The following is a 25828-nucleotide window of genomic DNA, read 5'->3' on the forward strand; positions in this document are numbered from 1 at the left end:
AAGGAAGAAAGAGGCCAGCAGAACCTCCAGTTGGTTTGCTTTGCTGCCCACCCTTGGAGGGAGCTCTTAGTCAGGAGTTCTTGCCTTGGCCACTCTGGAGGGACAGGGTGGATAACAGCCCATGGGCAAGGAAATCAGAGCTTCTCACTGACGCTACAAAGGCTTTGCTTTTTTTCCTCTCTTTTTTCCCTTTTTTCCATGCTCATATACAGATCATATTCCTTTCTCTCCTCATTAGATATCACTGATGGCGTGTTGCTGGCTTGCCCCTCACTTTCTGATAGTTCCTTTCTCTCCTTGTTAGATATCACTGGTAGGGTGTCACTGACTTGTCCCTCACCTCCTTAGGAAGGCTGTGGATCTTGGGTGGCTCAGGTTGCCCACAGAGGTTGTGGAGTCTCCATTGCTGGAGATACCCAGAACCCAACTGTACAGAGTCCTGGACAACCCGCTGTAGCTGACCCTGCTTGAGCAGGGGTCTGGACTGAAGGATCATGAGATGTCCCTCCCAACCTCAACGGGTCTGTGATTCATCCTGGGACAAGGAAAGCAGAGAGCCCAAGGATTGCTGAGAACCTGTAAGGATTATCCTACAAATACATTCTGACCAAAAAAGCCAATGACAACAGCAAAAGATAAAGGGAGAGAGGGAGGTGGAAAGAAGAAATACAACTAAACATAGGAGGAGCATCCTCGCTCTCTTGAGGTCCGTAAATAAATTAAACAAGGAGAAGGAAGGAAGTACCTACATACAACCACTACACTGCCTAACCCTGAGCTTACATGGGGACCGCGTTTATGTCCATTTGCTAGCAGGGTTTTGTTTGCTTGCTTTGGGAACCTGCCCCTTGAGAGCAGAAGCTCAGGTGTCAGACAACCAGGCTCAGGGATCAGACACACAGCAAGCTTTGACCAGTCAAAGATAAATGTCTGTCAAACGCTGGTTGGATAATTTCATTGCCTGCTCTGCTTCTGAGCCTGTTCTGCAGATTCATGTATAACTGATTTTGTGAAATGTATTCCATGGGGGTAAAATATCAACATATGCCATATAATTCAGTTCCTGTGTAGTTTACAATATAAATTATTTGCTCCGGTGCTGAATTGTGGGGTCACCTTATATATAAACCAGAAATTGCTTCCCACTGAAACTGTCACTGCTAGTAATTTCCTAGTACCTACCACATCCTTGCAGGAGGTAGGGTGTCCAAATCCAATCTGAAGTTGCCATAACACCTACAAAAGTGTCACCATCAGACTCCAGTTATTTTTCCTATGAATGTGCATGACCAAAGTGGATTGTGGTACCAACAGCTCATACAAACTGTCTCACAGAGATACCGTCTTGAGCCTGAACCTCTCAGCTCAGGAGCTGTCCATCAGCCTACTGGGTCTCATTGCTCCTCCAGGACAAAACTCTTTGGAGGCTGCACAGAAACGTGGGGTGGGGTTCAGGTGCAGAGTCAGACACCTACATGCAGGTGTCTTCATGTCTGCTGGGTGTCTAAGCTCTGACTGCAGGCAGCAGAGGTCCAGGTGTGGCTCAGCCGCATAAATAAGAGGCATCCTGGGCTACTTCAGATGCCCTGATGTATGCAAGACACCCAGTGACTGATCTGCTGCAGGATCCTGGGGGACACCTGCACCCATCTGGGCCAGCAGCCAGTGGCCAGGCAAGTTTCCCAAGGGTTTCTGCAGTGGCTCTGGACACCTGAGCACAGGCAACCAGATCCCACCGCAGACTGCTAGGCAGTGCCCAGTAGCATCACAGCCTTCTGGTCCTGCCATCTCCAGCTGCCACGGTGAGAACAGCAGAAGCGCTTACTTGTGGCAGCTGTGTTGCTCAGTGAGGTCGTGGAATATTTTGATTTTTAGGAGAACCAGATGGGAACATTACTCACACCCCTACTGCTGGATAGCCCCTATGGTCCCAGATCCCCTGCCCTGACAGACTTCTGCTCCTCAGGTCAAATGCTGACACAGATCATTGATGGGGTGAAACCATCAGTGCTATTTCAGGTTGAGGGACCTCTGCAGATACCTCTGGTGTTTCTCATGGGGCTTCCTCTGACTTGCTCACCCAGCTCCTCACACCCACTGGGGCCTGAAACCACACTCATCCTCACAACTACCTGTCCCATGCCCCACCACCCCTGCTTTCCAGGCTCTGCTGGAATACCCCGTTCCCTGGCCACCCCTGTGAGTCACCCCTCTGTCAGCTCCCCGGGGTCTCCCCAGGACCTTTTTCCCTGGCAGTACCCAGAAACGCCCTCCCCTCCACAGCAAGCATGTGAAATACATGGGAAGCCAAAACCATAAATGAATCGGCTTGCTTCCAGCAGACACCAGGGGTGCTTTGCACAGCACCCCAGCTTGGAGCTGAGTAAAGGGCTGCCCCAGCCCCACCGTCCGCACCTCCAGAAGCATCCTCGTGGGAAGCTTACATCTGTGACTTTCTCTGGTTTCTGCTGTCCCTGGCTATGAATGGGGAATAGGGATACAGCCCTTCGGTGAGCCCAAAGCCGGTCCGCGCATCATAGGTGTGCCCCCAGTGGGGTGGAAGCTCCTCTGTCTGCTGGGAAGATGCAGCTGCACTGAGATGGGAAGGTAATTTCACAGTTTGCTCTGTGTCTGTCTGTCTTTGGGGAGAACTCTGGGCACTTGTGGGTTGCTGGGACTTCAGACACAAAGGAAAGATTATTTGGCCCAGGAGCTGGGAGGAAGGGATGCTGGGAGCTAAACCCCATTAGCCCTGTTGCTCATTGCATCGCCTGCTGGGGTGGGGTGAATGGGCATGCAGCTCGCAGAGGGCCCTACCGCTGTCAAAGCTCACTTCACATGCAGTTTGCTTAGTCCTTTTCCAAAACCACCAACAGTTCAGACTCCTTGAACTGAACAACGTATTGTCACATCCTGTCCCAAAACATAAAGGATATGAGAAAATCAAGAGGGTGGCACCATCTGGCCTCTGCTTGAGAAAGCAGCTGGGAAAAACTCCTTTGATGCATCCAGATTTTGAACGGCTATAACATTTCACAAAAGTAAATACAATACGCTTATTTGTAAAGCTCTCCAGGAGTGTCTCTGGCTGCCATGTGAGGAAGGCAGCCTGAGGGCACCTTACTGGGGCTTTGCCATCTCCTGGACAAAGGAGAAGCCATCCCCGTTTGCTGGGCTGGACACTCTGAAGCTATTGGTTTTGTCTGTCTCTTTCATGCAGGCAGCAAGTATACTGTCTGTGGTTCTGCTTGAAACACGTGCTGTTCATGGCACTAAGCTGGTCTCCTAGCTGGCTGTCCAGGGGGAGTGCAAGTCTTTTAATCTCACCCTGCAGGGACAGGCTTGCTACTAGGAAATGAGGCTCAAAGCCACGAGGGTCCTTCCTGAGTCTCAGAGGAGGGTGCAATTGGGAATTTCCTGTCTTCAGGTAAATGTGAATCTACAAAAAGGAAAAAAAAAATTACATTAACTTCTTCGTCTTGCCAGGAGCTATTAGAAGAGAAAAATGTTCCATTTATTTAAAAAAAAAAAAAAGCATCTCTATTTTCACGTTATGCATTGTTGTGGCAAGGTCACCAAATAAGCGGGAAAGCCTGGAGACTTGAAAAACAGTGCTCCCTCCTGATTCTTCATCCAAACACGTGAAAAGTTATTGTTGGCCAGTTACATGGTGGACCAATGAATCATGGTTCTTTGCATCTCTACAGCATCCTCTGTCTGATCTTTAGTGCCTTTTCTTGATTTAAAGGGCTAAAATGATGGCTGGCGACTCCGAGAGCAAAACCCAGTGTGGCATGAATGGAAGGGCCCTGAATATATGAACTAAAGGCTTGAGACAGCAGGAAAGTCTGTTGAGAGCTTCTAAAAGGGGGATGGCACCACCAGAACAACTGGGTCATTGAACATATCTGCATAGAGGTAGCAAATGAGTAGAAGGGGAAGAGGAAAACTTCTGCCAGAGGAGCTGTAAAATGGGCTTGGAGGAAACCTTCAGCAGGAAGGAAAATGGAGATCTCAGATCTGATATGGAGGAATTAATAACATTTTAAAATTAGTGAGAAAGTTAACATTGCACGTGCTGAGCTGACACTGCAGGTGCCGAAAGCCTTTGTGCCGCGCCTGTACGATTTTACATAACTGTCAGGACATTTGCTGGGAACGCTTCTTGTTCACATGACATAATGATATCAGTGAGATTAATATTTTCAGACCCGAGATGCCAGGTGTCCTACTATGAACTAATGTTTGCTTTCTAAGTATCACATTGGCTTCTGTAAAGTACTTGTAGTTTTGCACTCTTTCTGACAAATTGCACAACCACATGTCTTTCGCCAGTTGTGTTACCTGCATCTCTGGGTAACCTGCTCACATGAAGACTTGTTTTAACAAACGGCTAAGTGCAGAAATGGTAAACAGCCGTTTACTCCTGAGGCTCTGAGATCTTAGTCTGAATGCTCAGAGCGTTGGACTGAGACAGACCGGTTTACAAAGTCACCCCAGTGCCACCATTTCCAATCCATAAAACAAAAAATGATCTTCATTTTACTGTGTACTGTGACTTAAGTCTAAGAAGAGTCTAACCCCCTTCAGTTTTATTATTTTCCTCTTACACTGCCCTAAGTAAGAACTTTACCAAGGATTGAGGGAGTTTGAGCAGCCCAAACCCACTAAAAACTGGAGGAGAGAGAAACCTTCGGTTTTGAGCAGAGCGAGCTGGAAAACAGGGCTACTCGTGCACAGGAAATTTTGTCATTTCAAAATACGGTTTCAGTCTGAATCAGAACAAAACCCCATGGGTTTCCAAATTCCCCTTGAAATGGAAATTCTGAGAATTTGGGTCTGGAAATGCTGAAGCAGGGTGTTTCTGATACCGCCTCCCACCGAAGACCTGCTGAGCAAAATCAGCTTTCTCACCAGCTCATGGTGGTGCCGCCACCAGCTTCCCTGAGGAGGCGGGAGGTTTCCTGGGGACACCTGCAGTGACATCTCCCTGGGAGCCTCTCCAAGGAATGCTGGGCTTTGAACATCGACCTGGGAGCCCTCCTCCCTGCTAGACTACTTGAGCATTGCACAGCTGGGTCCTGGTGGTCCATCAGGTGGCTGAAAGGGCTGTGTTAGGAAGAGGGGGGAAGGTGGAGGCTGTTGGCAGGGCAAAAGGACCAGGTTTGCCTCTTGCAAAAATTTACGCAGCAGCACTTTGCCCTGCAGCCATGGACTTCCCCCTCATCCTACATGGACCTCCCCACAGTTGGGATGACACCTCTGGAGTCTCTTGAGAAAAGGATCATATTTGGTATGGGTATGAATGCCACAGCTGTAAAAATGAAATCTAGTTAGGGAACATCTTCCCTGAATTTCTTCTGCAGGAAGGCAGGAGGAGAAACCGATTAGAGAATCAGAGACCTGGAAGGGACTGGTGGAGCTGGTGCTTGCTGGAGTCCTGAAGTCTTTGCTCTCATGCCTTTAAAGTCCACAGGTGAGCACGTATTTGTGCTGCCACACTGTTATTCCTATAGATAAAGTAGAAACAAATCTAGAAAACGTGTGGGTAGCTGCAGTGTTAAGGCTGTGACGGAGAGGCAGGTCTGTACTGTTTCACTGCCTCCTTGCACTCCTTCCTTATATCTACTGTTTAAATTGCCTAAGACACAGGCCATTTTTGGCCACTGAACAGTACTTGTGTGTAAGATCCCCACCTATTACCATTTTTTGTCATTGCAACCAAAAAACTTGCTTAAATTTAAACTTCATAAATCATTTTGTCTCAGTTGCAAGAAATGTTTTTATTAGGTTTCTTTAGCATTTACAGATCTGAGTGACAGATTCTGCAAGTCTTCGTGACTTCTAGGGCTGGGATCTGGCTCATTTATTGGGACATCTCATCACAGGTATTTACACGTGGGGGTAATTCTGCAGGCTGGGCACAAACAAATCATGCTGCTCGGCTTCCAGCGATCAGTGCAGAGAGGAGGACAGGCCTCCCATAGTCCTGTGTTGTAGCTTCTAGCCCTAGACAGATGTCTCTGACATCCCTGGGTGTCTCAGGTCATGGCAGATACCTACCTTCAGGCAACTGGATCAATCTATAGCTGTTTCCATGCAAGCTGCTGTCTGAGCTCCCAGTACAGTCAATGGAGTCAATGGCTGACATGGTCCCTGGGGTCTGGAACACTATTCAACCTGTGTGGACACCTGCATTTGACAGCTGCATGTCTCTAGACTCCTCTTATCTCCACTATGATGGGACCAGCTTGCATGGAGACACCTATATGAAAGCACATGTGATGACGCATTGCAATGTGCAGGCTAATTCTTACCCTGGCCACTTTTGGGAAAACACATTTTCCCACATTCGGGCTCCTGACCATGATACAGAAGAATGTGTATTTCCACCCTTTGGGGAGGGTTAGGGTTAAGGGAGCTCTACAATAGATTGTAAAAATCTAGTAACTGCTTCTGTTCTCTATTTTGGAGACGTTGCCAGAGATCCTCTTGTCCAAATATTTTTAGTTTCCTGCTGCATTTTAAAGGTTAGCTGTGATGGGATATGTGTGAAGTGAGCTTTAGCATAGGTCTTTAGAATAAATCTTCTGAGACACATTCCTGAGCTCATCACACCTTTTGTTAAAACAAGAGGGTAATGGAAAATAAATCATGTATTTTTCAAAGTTTAGATCAATAGCAAGAAGAACAAGCTGCCTTTCAAACATCCACAACAATTTATTCTTACAGTTCATTCGTTGTTCCATGCCGAAAAAAACCAGTTTACAAAATAAAAATATCAACCACCGCATCTCATGTAAAAGAAGTAAGAGCGACCATGGCGAAAGCACAACAGTGACGGTGCCCTTTGGCCACAGCCTCTTCCAGTGATGCCGTTTTGCTCCCAGGCTGGGTCCTATTGATCCTGCTTGCTCTCTGCTTGTCATGTTGAAGGCTGTAGCCTCAGACACAAACATTTCCCCAAGGGCCACCAAGCCTACCGAGAGGTATAGTCCAGCTCAACTGAGAGTTAATAGTTTCCTGATAAAGTACATATACAGCTCCTGTGCTGGAGGTGACCTGGGTTCAGAATCTCTATGTAGGCATTAATAGCTGGGAGAATTAAACCCCATAAAAGTTGTCCAGGCTGTAACCCACTATTACTTACAGGTCCCTTACCAGCAGTGTGTCCCCCTTGATTTCCAAGAAACAAAGATGCAATGTGGAGAAAGAGTCCCTAAGCCAAGCTGGCTAGGGAAAGGCAGAAAAACCACTGGAAAAGTAGGAGCCATGACTCTGCTCTTGTTATCTGTATAAAAATTAAAAATGTGCATGCTAGCAGGAGATGAAATATTAATGTTCTCCAGTGAAATGCCCTGAGCAGGACAAGCCACGCCAGCCTAACTGCAGTGCCTAACAGAGGTGTGTTAGCAACAAGTAATGTGCATTGACTGAATGAAGCAGGAGAGCTTAGTACCACCGCTTGCAGCCTTCCGAGCAGCTGCCAGGTGTGAAAACCTCTCATCTATTGCATAAATACAGATTGTTGTTCGCTCCCATACAAAATAACAGCATGTAATAGACCATTACACATCCATCTTTATAAAGATATGTAGTACAAATAAGTCCTATTCCAACAGGAATAAAAAAAAGCCATGGGAAGTATAAATATCAAGGTTATGGAGTAAGAATAAGTCAACAGGAACACAACCCAGTAAAACAGTAACACATACGCTCTATCACAAAATAGAAAACTGCACTCAGGTCTCATGCTTCCTGAATTATAAGGAAGGGATTCATCCCATTTTGCTTTTGTAGCATGCCATATAAGCATCTATAGCTAATCTGGTCATTCTTTAGAATTCTTTAGGCATTGTTTAGAGTCAATGCAGAGAAACAGGTGCCTTTAAATTGTGAGCCATTTGGCCCATATACAGATATCTCTATGTATCTGTGGCACAAATAAATACGCACATACACATATACATAGGCAATAGGGTGAGGTGAACTACTCTCTGAAGGGACTTCTTCCCCTCCATGGTCTGCCTCGGACAGAGTTGCTTGCATTTTGTCAGATGAACCAAGTGGAGCATGGCTAAAAAGAGACAGAAGACTATTCAAAATTCACAAATTCCCGATAATGTCAGTACGTCAAGTATTGCGTATGGTTGGGTCTGTCCTTAAACGGCTTTGCACTAGGTTCTTTGGTGCTCTGCAGCTATGAAAGCAGTTTTCAAACTAATCAGCTGCCGCAACCTCCAGCATCCTTTTCTGAGCTGGAGGAATAATGTAGTAACTGTTGTGGAAGGAGCTAGTCTAAAACAATTGGGAAGAGGGGAACAATGACAAATGCACGTGTATACTGATCCATAAGGGAGTCCAGTAAGATTTTCAGTTTACATGCAGAGGAAAAATTGATTTAATTTCCTTTTCCAAGAAGACCAGCATAAGGAAGAGAAAAATATGTCTGTGTTTGACCCATCTAGTTAGGGAAGGGTTGGGGGAACATCAGGTATCCAGCATTTCTCTTTGTGGGGAAGGTGGTGTGTGGGCTGTAATGACGATGCCATCATCTAAGTGCTTGGGCAAGTGGTCCATATGTACACCTGGTCGCTTGGGAGAGGCTGCAGTTATATCAGCAATACATCTGCTATATGGTAGGAGGAGGAGAAGTGTTTCTAGGAAGCCATTTCAGCCAGGGCTCTTTCCCCATCTATCAGTGATGGGGTGCACCCCTTCCACTCGTGCTCTGTAGGTGGAAAGACACTCTGTCCCCATGAGAATTAAGCCATAATACTTTTTGCATCCTTCACACATTGTATCTGAGTGTCAAAGCTTCCTCCTCATTTGCTACTGCTGATCTTTGAATCACTGGTACAATCTGGTTCCTTCTGTAGCAAGTCATCGATTTCATGAGTTTGGTTCTGAATGCTGCAGTTCCCTGAGAAGCCTTCTCTACAGCAGGCAAAAGACTTTACTACAGCTGGGAAGAGGCAGGTTTTCAATGGCTTCTACTATATTTACTATGGGAAACCACACAGTACTTTTTGCAGAAGACACCGCTTAGGATCTCAGTTGTTACTTCATCTGGTATCAACTGTTTCACAATTTGTTCCACCACAGGGCCAGTGAAATGTAGAACATTCCTGGCAATTTTTCACATACCATTTTCTCAGAAAGCCTACAATGGCCCAGGCAATCTGCACCATGGTTGACCATCTTCACTAGAGCATGTTTCAAAGCATTGTCTTCAACTTCTATGGCTTTATCCTATTTGTGAACTGGCAAAAACACTGCTGATGTGGTTTCACAAGGTCCTCCCCTCCTCCTTTTTGAGAAAAATTCCCATTTAGCAGAGAAGCAGAGCCCATCAGTAGTTGGTAAGGAACACAAAGAGGAATGGGTATGAGGATTAGCAAAGAAAGAGGAGAAAAGGAGAACTCCCAAATATCAGACAGGGACACCCTGGATTAACCAGGCTGGGGAGTCTGTGAACACGAATAGCCTTGGTGCAATTCAGTGTAGTAATAGAAACAGCGAGGAGGACAGACTAAAATAATTCTGAAGTACAAAGTTGTCATGACACAACTGAGAAATCAGGGGGATGAAGGAAGAGTTACGTGGTCATGGTGGCAGATGCTCCACCAGACTTCCCACAGGTTAGCCAGAGAGAAAAAGACTGATTGTGTAATCTATCTGAAACCAACATATTTGCATAATTAACCTTAATTTCCCCACAGGATTCATTTTCCACCCATTATTTGAACTGGTGTTCTCAGTTGCACAATGGCTGGGGCAAAGCATGCTTTTTGATTTCAAAAGCTCTGATTCTTCTTTTTCTTCTGCCAGCTGAACCAGACAACCCAAAATCCATGGTCATTTATTTAATACCGGATAAGGTATTCAGAAACTTAAGCAGTGCAGTAGTGAGATGGCTGATCTGGTTGATAGCTCTTCACTGCTAGGGATTTTTTTTTTAGATGTCACATTTTCCTGGTTCCGTCCCACTTACCATATTCTTTGCTTGGTGAGTCACACAAAGACAGCAGGAATGATAAGCAGAGCAAAAAAGATAGCTGTTAAAACAGAAAATCAACACGGTTAGCACCTGGTGTTATCTTAATTATTGCAATTACTCCAACTGGGAGAAACAGGCAAGACCTGGGATAGGGTCTTATCTTACCCCTATGCCCAGAGGCAAGAGTTCTTCCATGTTGCCCTATTGCTTTGCTCCCTGGGGCAAACAGGACCCAGCCAGAGGAGACCTGGGCAACTAAAGATCGACCACAGCCAAATAACCACAGCATAGTTTACAATACCTTTTGTTCCCTTCCTTTATCTCACTCCATTATTCCTCCTTATTATAACGTGGGCTACAGTTGTCAGCAGACTCCAGCTGGAATCAAAAGCCCCTGTACATACCTTGAGCACAGGCACAGTAAGAGACAAATTCTATGTTAGCAGCTAATGGCTGAATGGCCAAAGGGGAGAAGAAAATATCTTCAGACTGATCTAAATGCATCAGTTTTGCTGTGAGGAAATATTTTATTTGGCCATCTTTTTTTAATCCTTTGAAAATGTGAAAGAAACATATAATTTAAATATTTACATTTTTCCCTGTTTTTTCCAGTTGAAGTTATTCACTGAATTCACAGAAAATCTCAGGGAAAGAATCTGAAAATTGCTTCATTTAAAAACCAGACTTGCAGTTGATCCGTTTTCTTTTACTTCCCTTATGTAGCTTTGAAAACTTCTTTATAAAAAAATTTAAGTGCTTAAACAGTCTCTGGTTTACACTTTCTTCACCGACTTCTCACCCAATACGTGCACATACAAAAACCAGATGTGTTTTGCAGTATATTTATTAACTCTTACAACACAGAAGATTTGCTGTTTGGTAGAACAGCAAATTGAAAGGCAAAGCAGCTGCTCTGGGGGATGGAGTGAAGTCTGAACCCAACTAACAAAATGGCATACCTGTCACTGGCAGTATCAAAGATGAGGAAAAGGATGGATGAGCCGAACCTATGAAGAGAGAGAAACTCTTGATTTTTGTATTGATTTGCTTATGTGGTGAAAAGCATCAAAGCAGAGATGAGGACAGAGTTAGGTGAAGAGCCAGCTTGTTCCAGCATTGAAGCAATGATGAGGGTAGAGTCTGACAGCTATCCCTCTGCACAGGAGACTCAGTAATTGCCATGTTCGTTTCCTGGATATCAACATACGTGCTGATCTGATATCTGTTAATGGTGGGCATGAAGTGAGCTGCATCTTCCGGGGAATGGAATCCAGCTAAGACATTTATTTCATATGAGATTGGGATGGATGACTTTCAAGGTGCCAAGCTAGGATTTGGAAACATGGCTTCAAACAGGACCTCTTTTCCCCCAGAAATGTAAGCCAAAGCTTCCCTGGTGCAAGAAATTCATTGAATTTCTCCCTTATCCTGAGAAGGAAGCTCCGAATTTGAGCCAGTGTGAGATATGGACAGGTGTTTAACAAAAGGTCCTGTAAGAATGGTGTCTTGATAAATCTTTTTGTGCTGGATGCTGGGGGGACAATTGAGAAAGGGAAGGATATTCTTTATCCAGCCCCATTAGAGACATCACATCATAACAAAGAGAAATAGCTGGTGTACTAGTTACAAAGACCTGACTTTGCTCAGGTTTAAGTGTACTTTTGCAGGAAACTGGAATTATTTTCTGTTGAATTAAAGGCCATGATAGCCTGTTTCATCATCCAGTCTCATGTTTTTCGTAATCCTAATTTTAAAATTCCAAGTATTTGTAATCTCTGACTATTCAACAGGTTGTATCATTTTCTAGGACTGGTGCGTTGATGGGTTATTTCCATCATAGCAAGAACTTCCTTCACCCTGATAGTACCAAGTGGAATGATCAAGGGGGGGTGTGTGTGTGTGTGTGTGTGTGGAGAAAAAGAAAAAGAAAAAAAAAAAAGAAAAAAAAAAAAAGACTGCCATGAAGGAGGAGGAAAAAACAAACAACAAATTGTGACTGCTGTACCCGAAACACTCTGAACGAGGAACCACAGGGAAACAGACAGATCTATGAAGAAGGGGAGAAAGTCCTGAGTTAATGCTGAAAGCGTGTCCAGTGAGTAAGGTGATTCTTTCTTACAGTCAGAGCAGCAACAGAGGCAATGATGGCCAAGTGTCACCTGAGAGGTTGCTCTGCAGGCAAAAGGACCAGCCCAAACCATCCTGCCCTACCACATGGCCTGGCATGGGTCACAAAGGGCTGGCATTCATCTCACCTACCGTTACATGCAATGTATGAAGGCCCGGACCCCAGGTGAGATCCCCCATTGCGTACACCAGTGCTGGTTATACCCAACCGCTCATCCACCCAGGTTCTGCCCTGGAACGTGCCTACGTGCAGCAAAGCACCTTGGCAGCCAGGTCACACCCCACCGAGCTGTTTAATCCCCCCTGCTCACCTGAGGAGGTCTCTTCTTCCCAGCTCAGGGTTTAAGCTGGGGGGGCTTTGGCCAGCCCCTTGTTGCAGACGGGTGAGCACAGAACTGATGTGCAGGTGAGCTCAGGGAGCCAGATTTAGTGCCAGTTGCTGCCTCACCACATTTTCAGGCAGAATCACCCTGCAGCCCGGCACCCAGGCAATGGGCAAAGCCTTTTCTTTATCTCCACATCCAGGGCTCAGGAGCGAGCAGGAAAAGCCTGCACAGACTTCAGAAACAGCCCTTACAGTTACACAGATGCAGCCTCTGAGATAGCCATATGGGCTCTGCTATCATCACTGGGGAGAAACAAGCCTTTAAAAGGTGCAAATCATCTCACCCTAAAATAGACCTGAAATAGGGCAGCTAACACAGCACCATCAACACCTGTTCCCCCCTGTTGGTTATAAAGGCAGTCCAGCTCAGGTGTGGGTATCTATGCAGCAGGCACCTACCATTCTGCAAGATTAATTTCCCCTTAAAGGCCCAAGTACTGGTGAAAACCAGTTATTTCCACTCTCTGTTGGTAGGAAAAATCCTCTTGTGTTGACCTTGCATTAGCTTCCACCTCTTTAAAATTCAGACCAGTGCACTCCCCTATCTCAGAGGAGGTTGGAAGGGTAAGGAAAGCCTGAGGACTGTGGAGGTGGTGGACAGCTGCAGCCTTCCACCATCAATAACTCTGCCTGACACCCAGAGAGAGCTCCAGACCCTCAGTGCTATCACAGACCCTTTGAAAAGGGGCTTTGTTTTCTCCCTGCATATTGAACTCCTGCACTGTAGATTTAGGAGAGGTGCCATCAGAAAAGGTAGATAATTTAGGTGGAATGGAGTAGGGGTCATAAAGTGCCTTTTTTGGTGGTTTGGGGTTTTTTTTTCCTTTAACACATCTAAAGGCATGAAAGCAAGGTTCAGAGGTTCTGCAGCCTCACTTGGGAGCCCTGCTAGCTCCCTGCACAGTGAAACTCAAGATGCCAGACCACAATGGGGCACATCCTGCTGAATCTGGGTCCAATATTAGTGGGCTTCTTGCCATCTTCTAACAGCATCCTGCATGTTAAATTAAGAACCGAGAGACATTGCTCGGGTTTAGCTATGGACTAGATAAACTCTGGATCCTAAACCCCTGAGCAATCATGAGAAATGCTTAGATATACCTTTTGGAGTACCTTACTGTGAAGTGACAACAGATGACCTGTAACTGCCAGGAGGAAGGAGAAAGAGAAATGCTTGTTCTACTGTTTTCTTCCTAGTATATGACAGTGTGGCTCTATCTGTCACACATTCTCAGAATTTTGCAGTTAGTCTGAAAAGACACCCAAGACAAAGTAGGATACAGCTATCTACAAAGTAGGATACATCCTCCCCCGAGATTTCAACTCCATCAGTCAGAAATCACATCTCCATTGGTGTCAGATACCTGAGGTCCCTGATCTCTCCACCCCCAACCCCAAGCAGGTTGTTCCCTAGGACTGATGTGCTGAGCTGGGGGGTCTGGACCCTGTCAGGTCATGACACCAATGTGATGCTAAAGCAACCATCATACCTGGCTCAACAGTCTGTGGCAGCCACTCACTGCTGTCGTTGGTGCATCGTATGTCAAGGCAGGTCCAGCTGATTTTGCCATTCACCTTCTTGCACGTGCAGGTGCCAGAGGTGGGGGGTCGCTTATCATAACCGCTCTGGCATTTGATATTTAATACTTGTCCCACATAATACTGTTTGTTCAGGCTTATAGAGGCATGTGGAACAGTCTTGGGAGGACCACAAAAATCTGTGGGATCACAAGGCAGCACATGGTTAAAGCAGGTAGATTTTACCTTCTGCTTTTGTTCTTGAAACAACATGATTTGTATTGGTTCAAAGTACAGACAAGCAGGATATACCAAGCCTTCCTAATTCTTTGTTGGGATATAAAATACTCGTTCGCTTACACCACACCGCTTGTTTAGCCAAGATATGATAGCAATTGTTTCTTTTGGTCTGTCAAAATAATCAAAAATTACTCATCAGTCTTACACTGCTTCCATGAAAATCAGCAGAGAAAGTGTTACAGTAATGAATGGGCTCTTACTTACCTTTCTGGTCAAACTTAGAAAAGTTTTCTTGCTTCTGGGTTGCAGGGGTCTGTGTTTTGCTTTCTGGCTTCTGTGTAAAATCTAACTCCATCATGGGAGCCGTTGACAACAAAATTTTCTCGTCTGTGGGAAAAGTTATATTTGCTGAATTACAGCAGGATGAATAGCAGAACAAAGCCAGAGCACCCAAACTTTTAAAGACAAGGTAGAATTGTTCCAAGTTCTAATTTGCAAAGATAAGCACAAAAGATCATTTGTTAGAGCAATGCCCAGATGTGTCTTACACTGACTAACTCATTGGAAAAACACCTCTAGAAGTGTAGAAAAGGACAATAATCACTTACCAATACATTCAAATTCCTTGTAGACCCAAGAAGCAACCTGACCTATACTCTGACACCGAATTCCCATGTACTGGCCACTTCTTCTTGCATAGCCGCTGTCACATTCATAATACAGTTTGGTCCCCACTGGATACATGTCGGCAGTGACATCAGCAAATTCGGTCCTTGGAAGAGCTGGGCACTTTTCTGCAAACAGAACGCCTGAGAATCAGGGCAGCCTGTGCATCTACCTTATTCACTGAGGACTTCCCACATCTTTCTGTCTTATCAGTACCAGATCATGCCCAGAGGGCAGTGAATTAAGCATAATTCTGCTCCCAGCCACAGGGCTAAATTACAGCTGAGAGATGAAACTGGGTGTCATGAAGGGAACAGGAGGGTAGCAAAGCTGTGTTTCTTTGATTGTCTCTAAGCCAAGGAGAGGCTCTGAGTGTCTGGTGAAACTATTAGTTATTTTAAGTGAACATTTTTTATTTTAATATTAGAACCGTCCCACCATCCAAAGCCACCTTCACATTGGAGTCAGCTGTCGCCATTGATTTTATAAGTATAGATTTGTTCAGGATGCAGAAAAATCCCTTGGGAGTGTCTCCACCAAGTGACATAAAGCCTGTATTTGTCTAGATTTTTTTAAGTGTGTGTGTGTGCGTGCTGATTTTATTCGCTTGTGTTTCTTCTGGAGGAGAATGGATGCTGGAACAAGGATGTTCTGCAGCAGGTGGGGGCGGTGGCAGGACGCACCAGACCTATCTGCCTCCCTTGCCCCCCCTGCCTGAAGCAAGCTGTTGAGCCCTTTCTTTCTGCACCCAGCAGATGGGCAACATGAAACGCTACCAACTTTTTCTTAATGAAGCTGTATGCCATCATATTGTAGAGCTGCTGCCTGCAGCAGAGCGTGCAGCCCTGAATCTATGCAGTGAGGCATAATAAGCAAAACGAAGTCATTAAAAGTTGCAATAAGCAAACACTGGAAAGGGGAGTAGACTTTTAGTTCTGTCTGAGCACACCAAGGAGCAGCTCACTGTGAAATAAGTTTGCAAACCTAAATATAACTTGCCCCAAAACAAGGACGTGAAGTACTGTGTCATCAGCAAATCACATCTAAATATACTTCTCAATCAGTTGGAATGAATTAAGTTAGGTCATTTCAGTGCACTTGAAAAGCCCACTGAAGCTGAGCTGGAGACCCGAAAGTTGATAAAGGCACTATTTAATGAATCTTTAAGGCCTAAAGGCTAAGAAATTAAAGGATCAAACAAGCTGGTTGCATCAGGGCTGGCATTCGGGATCTTTGGGTGCATGATCTTTGGCCCTTTATGCTTATGCATAATAGTAACAGCTATTAGGAGCAAAATTTCCTAGTCATCACGTCTACACATTTTCTGCAGCCATAATTAACGCAGCCTTAGCAACCAGCAAGAATGACTGCAAAAGGGCCTTGAATCCCTGAGACTTGATCATTTGGCACCTGCCCTTGACTCCCAACGTGCCTTCTTGAAACAAAGCCATGTCTTGCCGACAGCAACACAATCGGCGACTCCCAGACCCAGTCCCGCAATGCCCTTTTCTTTCAGAGCCACCTGTCATTTTCTCACTTTGATATTTTCTGCCCTTTTTAACTTTTAATTACCTTGCTGCTTAGTAAAAGTCACAAAGTTTGAAGAAGGCAACAATGAAAAGTATTCTGAGTGGCTTAACATCGAAGCTGTGTGAAGGCTGTTTTAACCCCCGTGTATCTTTGTGTTATCAGAGGATTCACCTTGTAAACGACATCAGACTGTGGCTTCAAGAGAAGTGACTGTACCCGAAATAGTTAACCACATGGTTTACCACAGACTGTCAGGGTGATTAAAATTAAAGAGTTATCAGATTAGCAGTAAGTTGAGATCACGTACTCTCACTTTCCCTGAAAGCTAAAAGCATGTTTCCCTCAAGACTTCAAAAGCCTCTTTGAAGCAGACTGTAGATCTGAATCTCAGCACGAGGCACTCAAACCTACAACTCTTTAGTCTCTTCTTAAGAAAACCCACAGTATTTAGCCTACTCATCATATAGGGCAACTGTTGTTTTAATCGATGATCAAAGTTAGAGCTCTGTACTTGCACGTGTCAGATAAGGATTACACAAAAATGGTGCGCTCGGGTGATGGCAAAGCAATACGCATCAGGCCGGTGCTCTTGGATCAACTCACCCACGTTGCAGCTGGATCTCACACAACACTCCGAGCACCCAGCCTTTTCATTACATCCACATCACTCACACCCTTGTCTTCTCACATCTAAACCACTGCGGTATCTACTTCTTTGGCCTTTACACCCATATTCCAGACTCTGATCCAGAAAGCACTTGGAAAGATGAATTTCCTAGGTCTCACAGTGATCTTCTGTTTGCTTCCCTCTGTTGACTTCTAACTGCTTCACTGTCACATCCAATATTTTGCTCCCATTTTCAAGAATGTTCTCCCTATCAACCATCATAACCATTCAAAACATTGGCTTCTTTTCTCCTGCTAGACCTCCTCACCACCGTGTTTGATATCAAAGTCATCAGCTTTTGGATTTATTGCTATACCAGCCCTCACACTGGGAGGAGGAGCCGTGCATGAATATGGACATTTCAAGATACCTGTTGTCATCATTCCTCTTGATTGTCTTTAAGTATCTTATCTATTTTCAGAGGTGCTTTTCTTTAAGTGGCCTTTTACTCATCTTTCAAGAACAGGCAGGCACGCAACATGCTGATCAGCATTACTTCTGTACTTTCTTGTCTTACATTTGGATCCTAAACTTCCTGTGTTGGTCAGCTATTTGTACCACGCTTATGCAAGCAAGTCCATCAGCCAGGACTCCAGGCATTGTGGCAGTAGATGTGATAATAACTCTTGATAATGACTACACGCTCAGCGAAGTCGGTCTGAGAATGAAAGCTGTAGTTTGACCCAGAGGAGCTCCCCGTGCTTTGATATTTAGCAGCATCACAGGTTCAAGCTAAACGCTGTATTCAAACTCCCATCAGGGAAAAATAAGTATCCCCCAAAGCTGCAGAGGCCGTAGGTGGTGGCGTATAGGTGTGCAGGGGTGTTTCATGGCACTGGACCTCCTGGCATAGTGTGGGGAGACTGTGCAGAGGGCAGGCAGACCTGGTGAGGTCTGGACCATAGTGCCTGCACAGAATGACCTCTTGCTTATCCCTGGAACTTTGTGCCCAAGCGAACTGCATGGTTTTCCCTTAAAAAAACAACATCCCTGCCATGTAGGGGATAGAAAAAACAAGGGATGGGAAGAAACAAGGGAACTATGGAATGGCAGTGCAGATTTACTCCTTGACTAGGTTTCTGACTTTTTTACATTTTTAGGGAAGATTAACTTTGCTTTTTTTGCTGTTTTGCACCTGATTGGGAATTAGTCTGTCAATTCCTTTGAGCCCTTGTGATATGAAAATGTAAATCTTACAAAAGGTCAGTACACCTAGGTGTAACCTGCCTCATAGCCTCTAATGACCCAGTTTTGCATAGCCCAGATTTCCACTGGATTCTGTATCCTTCTACAGTTGCTCCAGGGCTCCACTTCTGCTAGCATTGGTTTAAAAGACTGCCCTCACATCATCTTCGCATTTCTTGGGGTTTCGTTTGCCTCCTCATTTCCCCACCCCCATCCTCCAATTCTCTACCCCCATGACAAGGTGCTCTGTGTCCCTATTTCCTTCCCTTTCAGTCCCAATGTCCTCTGTCCTCCCTTTCCTTCATTCACCAGCTTCATCAGCCCTCACCTACCATTCTTATCTCCTACACCAAAAAAGTGCCCTGTGACTCCATTTCTATGCACTCAGAGGTACTAACACAATGTATTGAAATGGGCTGAACAGAGAGGCTGGTGTAATTACATTCATGAGATTTAGCACTGCTATCAATTGCAGAATTGCTAAACCACATCACTTGCCTAAGGCAGCTGGGAGTCCACATTTCTCCCCATATTAGTGACTCTTTGATGTCTACAGTATTTCTGGAAATTTTGGAACTGGTTTCAAGTCTTACCGTATAGTGGATGGAGACATGCTCTTGGGATTAGGAGACTAGTGAATTTAGATGATAGACATCCATGAAACATAAAAATTAAAAAGTAGTTACTGCATCTTCTGGTGTGCTCCCAAAATTAAGTTTGATAACCTTTCTGAGACCTGCAAACCTTGTCATCTAAGCCACCAGATAGGGGGATTCTGCTATTCCTGCTTAAGCAACAGTGCCTGAGGCCATCAGAGGCATCTTAAGGCATCTGGAACCTCCACATAAGCTGTCAGGTATCACACAGGAGTTATTGGAGGCTGGTGCCAGGCACAATACCCTGCCATGCCCTGTCTTTTGCAAGTTCATTGCTGTGTGCTAAATAAAGCTGAACTGTCTTTGGCTACCCTCAGCATCTAGCTTTTGGCTGCCCTCAGCATCTAGCATCATCATGCAGGCTCAGGGCAAAGAAACCTGCTGGCTAAATCACTATCAGTTCTTTCAGTGCTTGCGTTTCTTCCCTGGGGTTTCCCACTCAAATACAGTCAGTGACTTAACACAACGCCGCTCAGAGTAGACCTGCTAGCAATATTAGGATTTATGAAGCTCTCCTGCCTACTTCTCTTCCATGCCTGAGTTAGCAGAACAGTGTTAGACAAGGCATCAGAACAATATATTTTATCCAGAAGAAGTGAATGGGGAAAATTCATGATAAGTGTTTTCGGTATTAGATAGACACAGACAGTGAGTCATGCCATGATAACCTAAACTCAGAATTTCCTCTGTCATGCAGCTGTGTGTCACCAGCACTGATATTATTCTGGTGTCAAGTTAAAACATCAAGGTGCAAAAATAGGACAGTTTTCCCCTAAATACAAAAGCAGTAAGGTGGGATTTGTAGGAAACTGGCTGTTCTGAAGATCTCGGTAGAAGCAGTGGAAGAAACCAGGCACTTCATATACTTGCCCAGTTCAGAGATGAAGAGAGTCTCTTCCCAGAGGTACCAAGAAATCAAACCGTGCCCAAATGAAGGCATTTCCCCAGATGTGCCTGAAAAGCTAATTCAGCCCTGGGCGTTCATATGCTGTCTGAAACTATGTGCTCTCTACATAGCGCATGTCTTTGGAAGATGAAACTGTTACGGGTGAAAAGAAGGAACTGGTACTGGCAACTGGAATGAAATGGTAATGAATTTTTCTAACTTCAAAACTTATTCCCAGAGGGTCCATTAAGAAGCTAGCTACAGCTCTGCCTGCTTCTTTCACTTCTGATTAATGTCATTTATTGTCTTTGTGGATTTGTAAGCTGGCAATAGATCCCAGCTGTGGGGCTGGGGTGCAGACCTGAAGTTTATGGTAATTTGCCTGTGAGATTTTGATTAGCTATACTGTAGACTACACAGAGATTATCTTACAAAGTCACAAGAATAGCAATGAGTCTGCAATGTAAGTGACAGAAATACAATGCAGATAAATTGCCAGGCACATGATTTAATGCAAACAGGAATGGAGATCAGCCTTATGGGGCAGGACATGGGTTTTATTACTCCTAGCAGTGGAGAAGAGGCATGTCTGATTCTAAGGCAGTTCAACACCTGCTGAGTTTGCTGTACTAGAAGATGCCTCTGTTGGCAAGACAGTGTAAAAGAATATGAACCATCAGGAGCTGTCCATTAACTCTGTAGGACCATAGAACATTAGGTTTGGGAGACATGCACTTCTCTTATCTGTTGGCTTAATCTGCTAACCTGCGGTTTGCCATTGACCTAGTCAGTGGAATGTAGTGCAAAAAAAAAAAAAAAACTTCCATATACAGCAAAGCTAGAGTTGGTTTGACAGTGGACTAAGCTTTCTCATGCTCAGCATAATTTAGCCTTCTCAGTTCCTTCTGTAAAAAGCAGAGATGAGCAGACCTCTCTAGAGGACAGCAGATGCCTAACTTAAGTTCTCCAAAGCAATGCTTAAAGGTGCTTCTCTCTTTTTATCAGCTACAGTGGTGGACGAACGCTCTTACATGCTCACATTAATAATTGTATGGTTTAGCTAATGCATGGAAACCATGTTAAAGCTCACTTTGCTGTGAGCTCCCAGGAAAGCAGCCTGAAGATGTTGTGTTTTCTGCTGACCCAGTTGTTTCTTGATTTGATGTCTGCCTCCCCTCTTCCTAAACACAATTATCCCCCTTCAGCACCATATGACTCCTGTTTTAAGGCATGGACTGAGTGCCACCCAGTCAACAAAATGCAGACATTTCAATTCCCTGCGTAGTCACTAGAAAGACATTTACAGGACATGACTCTGCACCTTTATCTGCAACCCGGAGGTGAACTGTGCCCTGAAAGCACTATGTTCTCTCTCCTGGCTGTGAAGGGGGTCCACATGTCCAGCTTGATGGAGAAGATGGTGCAGAGTTCTGAAGTTAAGAAAGATGAATCTCATGCCTGCCCTGGCAGGGAGGCTGGGCAGGGGACTTGGACTGCAAATGTGGAAGAGGGAGCTTTAGGAAAGAAGGAGAATGTTTCCTAAGGCAGGGAGAGAGAGGAAAACTAGTGTAAGCACGGTGCACCACATAGAAAATACATGAAGTGGAGAATGGAGAACTTTTTTTTTTATTCTTTTGTTTCTGGGTGTTTACAACCTTCTTGGACCTGTGGTAAAGCCACAGAGCTCACACTCTTTAAAGGCAACCACTGCACATGTTATGGTAGCAGAACATAGAGTCTGGTTTTGAAACTACCAGATGTGAAAGCCTTGTTTTGGCGTGTGGCATTTGGGTTTTGAATAGGTTTGGCTGCATTTTAATCTGTGAGTTCAGTAACACCCGCCTCTTCTGTATTTTCATCTAAAGGGAAAAACACATTACTGAGAAAGAAAACCAACTTTTAAAACAGCAGCAGAAATTCAGATTCTTCTCTTTGGCTGGAACTTTCTCAGCCTTGCTTTTTGTTGGGTTGGAAGGGCACAAGAGAATAACCTCTCTGAAAATAATTGAACTGGCTGACAAGCATGTGTCCCAGTCTTGGGTAACAGTGAAAAAAGGTCTGATGAGGGTCTTCTGATTTCAGATGTGGCGTTAGGACTCATCTCGTTTGACTTGTGGCCTTAGCAGTGTCATTGATCTTTTTGCTGGAGCTCTCAGGAGTGGGATGGAAATTATTGGTTAATGTTGATGTTATTTTCTGTAAAGCATTAAACATTTTTCTAAATAAAGAGGGCTCTATATTCTTCATCTGAGGGCTCACACTTTACAAATGGAGAACATAAAGAAAAAGCAGCAGATGAGAGTGCTGCTACCCTGGCAGGGCTGAGGAACAGGGAGTCAAGTGAAGAAAGTAAAGGTGGACTTTGGAAATGTGTTTTGGAGAAGCATTGGAGGAGATGAAGCAAAGAGTCAGTAAGCCAGGTGGTTGAATGATTCAGGACCAGGGTCAGGAGGTGGAAACCATGGGTAGAAAACATCCAAAACCCGGGCTTTGAAGATACAATTAATGCAACAGAAAAAAACAAGAGAGACAAAGCTAAACATCGAGGAAGAAAGCAGGGAGACCGAAATTGCAACACTCTGAAGGCAACAGAGTGAGGTCAAAGGTAGCGGCTTTCTAGCAGTAGCTAAAGAGTGGATTTTTTGCTGTGATAAAATAGAAGGACATAACATCTTATCTCTGATGAGATGGGGAGAAGCTTTCTCCCTCTGAAGGCAGAAGCAGATACTGCAGGATCTCTGTCCATAACATCTGCTTTTTCTCAGCAGGATCACAATTTTTTAACAATTTTTTAAACATTTTTATTTTAATTGTAGCCATGTATTGGACACTTCACTGCTGAGGGCCACTGTAACTGGAAGGTTTATAAAGGTATTTGCTCTCTGGTTGACCTTACAAGAATTACTTGTATGTGTTTGACAACCTTAATTTATTCTGCATTGCGTTTCAAATCCATGCGAGCAAGCACTAATATGCAAGTATAATGGGAAAGAAATTCCTCTCATTTAAATGACTGAGATCTGGTACCCATCTTGTGTGAATGAAATTCAATTGAATAAAATTCTTTCTTTTGTGAGTTTTAATCCTTTCCAGGTTTAACTTGCAAATCTATTCAATGTACTCCTGTAAGATGAATAGCAAGATGGAAAGGTCACAGGAGCACAGAACAGCTTTTATCTTGTGTTTGACGCTCACCTAGCATACTTCCAGCCTCATCCATGCAGCTTCTAGGCACTGCTGCTGTGCAGAGTAAATGAGATAAATGTGATGCTTTTCACAAGAAAATCAGCATTTCTCTTATCCTCTTTAGCACTAAGGTGTAGTTTTATTATTACTAAATGAACGATCATCCCATGCCGTAGTTTTCGCAGATACATATCAGAGGACTTTGCCCTTTCAGAACACATCAGATCTATCAGTGAAACTGTTCTGTAAAACAAAGGGGTTTTATTTTCTTTTTCCCCTAATTATATCTACTCCTGATAGCACATTTTGCCAGAAACCTTCTTGCAAACAACATCTACAGCAGGATCTATTTACAGAACTGAACTTGCAGTGCTGGGACAAGCTGAAAAGACTGAGACAAGATAATATGAAGAGCACTGTGTGTACTGAGTCATAGCTGATTTTTCACTAGTTTGACCTAGCCTCTTTCCCTTTTCTTGGCTTATGTCTGTTCCCAGGTCTCTCTGTTGATCCCTCTAATGAGTTAAAAACGGTAGGTCTTACAGCCACAGTACTTCAGGCATTTCTACAATGAAAGACCCTGAATGGTAAAAGGTGGTATTTCTACCTTAGCGTATTATTTGCAGGGAGAAATGAAAAAAAAAAAAAAAAAAAAAAGATACTATGTTTAAACATTGGGAGAGACACTGAAAATAAATACAAGAAGCTGAGGAGAGATGAGCTTAGCGATACAGTGAAGAATGCAATGCATTTATTCATTCACCAGAGAATTAAATCACATCAAATAGCATAAAATGCAACTGCTCTAACACCCCTCAATTTTTTCCAAAAACCAGAAAGATTTCTGATAAATGAGGCTTGCCAGCAAGAAATCTCACAATGTGTCCCACCACAGTAATACAGAAAGCATGATATAGGGACCTGACTCATCCCAGAACTGATCCTATTTACATATCGTTGGCTGAATGTCTCGCAGCGATGCTCTTGCACACAGCACTGAAACACTTGCCGCGGGCACTGGCACTTCACTTGGCAATGAAAACACCCAGTGAAGGAAAAGATACAGCGTTTACTGGCAAAATATTTTAAGGAGAATAAAATCACCTGGGGGTTAAATATTTTGAAGGTCCTTCCTGCATTAATAAATCATAAGCTACGCAATCTTCCCTTGAGATGCCCAGCCCCTAGTAAAATTCACCACCCTACTAGAGACGATCCGTCAGCAGTTACAGTACCAGTGTATCTGAGAACCTGCCTTAGGCTGTATCTGTTCATACCTCTCAATCTGGACATCCTCATCAGATACAGAAGGAAGGAAATACCACATTTAATGGACCACTGAGAATGTAAGATTATTTTTTCCCCCTTTAAACAAAGCAGTTTAAATTCAAATACACTAGTATATCACCAGACCATTTCTGAATGCACACACTTGTCACAATAACTAAGCCCAATATAAGCAGTATCACAATTTATGAATGTGTAAAATTATGCTGAATGAATTAGCTGCCTCTGTTCACGGTTTGTAGGCACTACTGGATGGGAGGCGTGGCTGAAAGAATACTTGGTATCTACACACTCATAGCAAACCTGGATGGCAACTCCGAACTAATAGCATTGCCATCAATTTTACCTACAGAGGTACTGACATTTCAGTGTCTATTTTTATATTTCCTTAAGTTACGGGCAAAATGGAAAAAAAACAAATTCAAAGAGCTACCTAAAGTGCACAAGGCTGCTTTGATCTGCCCACCATTCCAATGATGGGTTGGAGGATACATACATTACTCAGACAAAAAATATCCTGTAGTGCGCTGGATTGCTTGCAGTTGATGGTTTGTGGGCACAAAACCCATTTCTCTCATTTCCTTAGAATAATAAATTCCTTAAGCTCTTAACATCTTTCCTTACCTGAAAGGAGTCAGGATGTTGCAAACATCCTCCAGCAGCCACCACAAAAAAGCAAATCATATTTTCCCTACCCAAAAGGCAGAAGTAGTCTTTTACCTGGTTTGTTCCCCTTGGCGGATCCTAAAAAGAGCCACATCAAAAGGTACTTGAGCTCCATGGGACTTGTTCACATCTTTTCTCCGTAACACAGGATGGTGAAGCTTCTCAGAACTGATGAGCTGGTGCCAATCAAGCCAAGGAGTCACCTACTGCCTGGCTAGGCTGGTGGGGAGCATCGCCCTGCGTGCGCGGTGAGGTCTTTGCTCTTCGGTCAGCAAATCATTGTTTCACTGGCTGGCTCTGCAAGACAGAATAAAAGCTGCTCTCTCTTCAGGTATTAGTAGCTTTTATCCAGGAAATCAAACTTAATGCTCAGCGTGATGGAGTCTGCCATCGTGTGTAGGAAGTGGTTTGACACATCAGAGCTACTGACTCCAGAGCTGTTCCACTACAGCTGAGGTCAGTAGAAGGGGGAAAGATTCTGGTAGGTTTGTGCAGCCACTTAACCCTGAATTTGTGTCCAGGCAGGTACTTAAGAGGGACCATCACTGTAGCATAGTTGTCTTGTGTATGACAGTGGACCTTAGGCACTATCTGTGGGCTCTGCCTACAAAGAGAAGGTCCCGTGGGGTATCAGTTTGGCTTTTGGGGGGTCGTCTGCTAAGGATGATAAAGCCACACTCCGTTCGTTTCTTGATGTATGCATGTCTGCAGTTTCACTGTGTGAAAGCTGAGCTTCTGAAGGATGGATGGTTTGATCAAATAGAATCTATAAGGATGAGGCTGGCAGGCTGGGAAAGGGTTTCTCTTGTTCCGAAGTTGTCTGGTTTTC

At 44.3% G+C, this 25828-nt stretch overlaps 1 protein-coding gene across 3 annotated transcripts; it reads right to left on the minus strand.

Moving 5' to 3' along the window:
* Positions 1-38: 38 nt before the first annotated feature.
* Positions 39-25409, minus strand: LOC102049741 (uncharacterized). 3 transcript variants are annotated; one of them, XM_055712317.1, is made up of 8 exons: positions 25054-25409; positions 14879-15064; positions 14535-14657; positions 14003-14230; positions 12006-12047; positions 10960-11007; positions 9995-10058; positions 39-3439 (listed from the first exon to the last, which is right to left on the minus strand). In XM_055712317.1, exons 1-7 carry the CDS (start codon positions 25112-25114, stop codon positions 10015-10017), a joined length of 732 nt encoding a protein of 243 aa, XP_055568292.1. In that variant the 5' UTR covers positions 25115-25409; the 3' UTR covers positions 39-3439; positions 9995-10014. The 3 variants fall into 3 exon arrangements, 2 of the variants coding, with proteins under 2 accessions (XP_055568292.1, XP_055568291.1); XM_055712316.1 differs by lacking the exon at positions 39-3439 and adding an exon at positions 6697-8077 and having other exon boundaries at positions 25054-25408; XR_008732529.1 differs by lacking the exons at positions 39-3439; positions 9995-10058; positions 10960-11007 and having other exon boundaries at positions 12439-14230.
* Between the last annotated feature and the right edge of the window lie 419 nt (positions 25410-25828).

This window comes from Falco cherrug, chromosome 5 (genome assembly GCF_023634085.1).
Source record: "Falco cherrug isolate bFalChe1 chromosome 5, bFalChe1.pri, whole genome shotgun sequence".
Taxonomy (NCBI): domain Eukaryota; kingdom Metazoa; phylum Chordata; class Aves; order Falconiformes; family Falconidae; genus Falco; species Falco cherrug.